This window comes from Oxyura jamaicensis, chromosome 18, assembly GCF_011077185.1.
Source record: "Oxyura jamaicensis isolate SHBP4307 breed ruddy duck chromosome 18, BPBGC_Ojam_1.0, whole genome shotgun sequence".
In the NCBI taxonomy this organism is placed as follows: domain Eukaryota; kingdom Metazoa; phylum Chordata; class Aves; order Anseriformes; family Anatidae; genus Oxyura; species Oxyura jamaicensis.
In genome coordinates this window covers 11697133-11699904 of record NC_048910.1, presented here as the reverse complement: position 1 = coordinate 11699904, position 2772 = coordinate 11697133, and the positions used below count along the sequence as shown (strand labels likewise).

The window sequence follows — 2772 nt, the reverse complement described above, 5'->3', positions numbered from 1 at the left end:
AGGGTAGGGTAGGGTAGGGTAGGGTAGGGTAGGGTAGGGTAGGGTAGAGTAGAATAATCCCATTGGAAGGCACCTTCAAGGATCATCTTGTCCAAGATGTTTTCATGCAACCAAAAGTTAAAGGGAGGGGGACGGGGACAAGGATGGCGATGGGGACAGGGACAATGATGGAGATGGGGATGAGGACAAGGAGAGGACGGGGCCCAGCACGGCGCTTCTCCACAGGTCCTGGACGTGCGGCCACAGTCGAGGCGCAGCCTGCCGCCCGGCACCCGCGTCTGCGCCTACTGGAGCCAGAAGTCGCGGTGCCTCTACCCAGGGAACGTGGTGCGAGGTGAGGGGCGGCGGGGGCGGCGGCGGGGGGGCTGCGGGCGCCCGGCCCTGCCCCAGCCCCACACCCTGCCCGTGCCGCAGGCTCCTCCAGCGACGAGGAGGAGGACGACCCCGAGGCCGTGATGGTGGAGTTCGACGACGGGGACACGGGGCACATCGCCGTGTCCAACATCCGCCTGCTGCCGCCCGACTTCAAGATCCAGTGTGAGTGGGGCGGGGATGGGGGTGGCGGGGGGGAGCCGGGGGTGGTGGTGATGGCGCTGACCCCCCCCGGTTCTGCCTGCAGGCACGGAGCCGTCCCCGGCGCTGCTGGTCTCCAGCTCGTGCCGGCGGACGAAGCGGTCGTGCGGCGACGTGCCCCCAGCCGGCGAGCTGCCCCCCAGCCTCTGCACGGACCGGCACGACGGCCCCGAGACCCCCAAGAACTCAGGCAAGAAGGCGTCCGGCAAGGAGAAAAGTGGTACGTGGGGGGGTGGTGAGACGCTGCCCCCAGGGAGGTGGCACTGGCAGCACTGGTGTGAGGGGTGGGGGGACGCGGGGAGGGACACGGGGAAGGATTTGGGGAAGGATGGAAGGAAGGAAGTGGGGAAGGGAGCAGGGAAGGATGCGGGGGTGCAGGCACGGGGCTGGACAGTGGGGTGCCAGGGCTGGTAGGATGCAGGGAGAGGACACAGAGGAAGGGTGCAAGGATGCAGGAACAGGATAGCAGGAGGCAGGGAGGTGGGCAAGGAGAGGGGATGCAGGGAGGCAGGCGTGGGGAGGAGATGCAGGGATGCAGGCAGGGAGAGGGATGCAGGGAGGATGCAGGGACACAGGCACGGGGAGGGCATGAAGGCGGGCAGCAGGGTCAGCATGCTCCTGGGCTCCAGCGGTCCTCCTCGGACCCCAGCCTGACCCCTGTCTCCCCCCCAGGCAAAGCCGTGGAGGTGCTGTCGGGCGGGAAGGCGCCGGTGCTGAGCGACCCGTTTGTGGGGCGGCGCGGCGGGCCGCTGCTCAGCTGGTCGGCGGTGGCGCAGACGAAGCGGAAGGCGGCGAGCAAGGGCACGGCCGTGCTGCAGAACCTCTTCCAGGTCAACGGCAGCGCCAAGAAGCTGCGGGCCAAAGACGCGCTCTTCCCCGTGCACCACCACGTCGCCGCGCCCGTCTTCGGCAACGGCTTCGGGGCCGACTCCTTCAGCCGCATCGCCAGCTCCTACGCGTCCTTCGGGGCCGGGGCTGGGCTGGTGCTGCCGGCTGCCCAGAAACTCCTGCGCTCCAAGAAGGCCGAGCGGCTGGAGGCAGAAGTGGGCAAAGGCGGCCGGAGAAAGGCAGGCAGTGAGTACCTGGTCAAGCTGGACCACGAAGGGGTGACGTCCCCCAAGAACAAGAACTGCAAGGCCCTGCTGCTGGGTGAGAAGGACTTTGGGGCCAAGCTGGAGCGGCCCCTGGCCAGCCACGGCTATGCCCACGCAGCCCTGGCGGGCAAGGATAGGAAGGGGCGGGCGCCCGTGCACCAGCTGCCCATGGGGCTGGCGCTGCGGAAGTACTCGGGCCAGGCCGAGTTCACCCTGAACTGCGACAGCGACTGCCACAGCTCCTACTCGGACATGGACGAGGACGAGGAGGCGGGCGGGCTGGGCGCCGACGTGCCCTCGCGCTTTATGACCCGCCTCTCGGTTTCCTCCTCTTCCTCGGGCTCTTCCACCTCCTCCAGCTCCGGCTCCATCTCCACGTCCAGCCTCTGCTCCTCCGACAACGAGGACTCCTCCTACAGCTCCGAGGACGAGGACTCCACGCTGCTGCTCCAGACCTGCCTCTCGCACCCGGTGCCGGCGCTGCTGGCGCAGCCGGAGGCCCTGCGCTCCAAGAGCAGCGCGCCGCAGCGCTGCTTCCTCACCAAGGCCGCCGCCGCCGGCCCCAAGGCCAAGCTCAAGCGCAAGGAGGCCCTCAGCTTCTCCAAAGCCAAAGAGTTCTCCCGGAGGCAGCGCCTGCCCTCGGTGGAAAACCGGCCAAAGATCTCCGCCTTCCTGCCCGCGCGCCAGCTCTGGCGGTGGTCCGGGAACCCCACGCAGGTACCTGCGAGGCCGGGGGGGCCGGGCAGGGGGCACAGAGCGTGGGGAGGGATCCGGGGAGTGTGGGGTATGAGGCAGGATCCATGGGTGCAGGGAAGGGTGCTTGGCGCATGGTGCAGGTGGCAGGACACAAGGCTTGGGTACTTGCACCCATGTAAGGTGCACGGTTGCACGGAGCAAGGTGTGCACGGGTCACAGTCCTTGGGTGCACGGGGCAGGGTGCCACAGGGTGCCGCGTGCTTGGCACTGGCCGTGGGGCCCGGGGGTCATCACACCACCCCTGACCCCGCTCTCCCTCCCCACAGCGGCGGGGCATGAAGGGGAAGGCGCGGAAGCTGTTCTACAAGGCCATCGTGCGGGGCAAGGAGACGCTGCGCATTGGGGACTG

At 68.5% G+C, this 2772-nt stretch overlaps 2 protein-coding genes across 2 annotated transcripts in view; both read left to right on the top strand.

Moving 5' to 3' along the window:
- The window catches only part of BAHCC1 (BAH domain and coiled-coil containing 1), a gene marked incomplete at its 3' end in the record, with an annotated part of 22522 nt that extends 19752 nt beyond the window's left edge, over window positions 1-2770 (top strand). The window contains exons 21-25 of the mRNA XM_035342338.1: window positions 226-334; window positions 415-537; window positions 620-793; window positions 1246-2384; window positions 2690-2770. Of these exons, the coding sequence (XP_035198229.1) occupies window positions 226-334; window positions 415-537; window positions 620-793; window positions 1246-2384; window positions 2690-2770 (1626 nt within the window). The remainder of the gene's footprint in view (window positions 1-225; window positions 335-414; window positions 538-619; window positions 794-1245; window positions 2385-2689) is intronic.
- BTBD17 (BTB domain containing 17) overlaps window positions 1-2772 on the top strand; it is a 148218-nt gene that overhangs the window by 85434 nt on the left and 60012 nt on the right. The window lies entirely within an intron of this gene.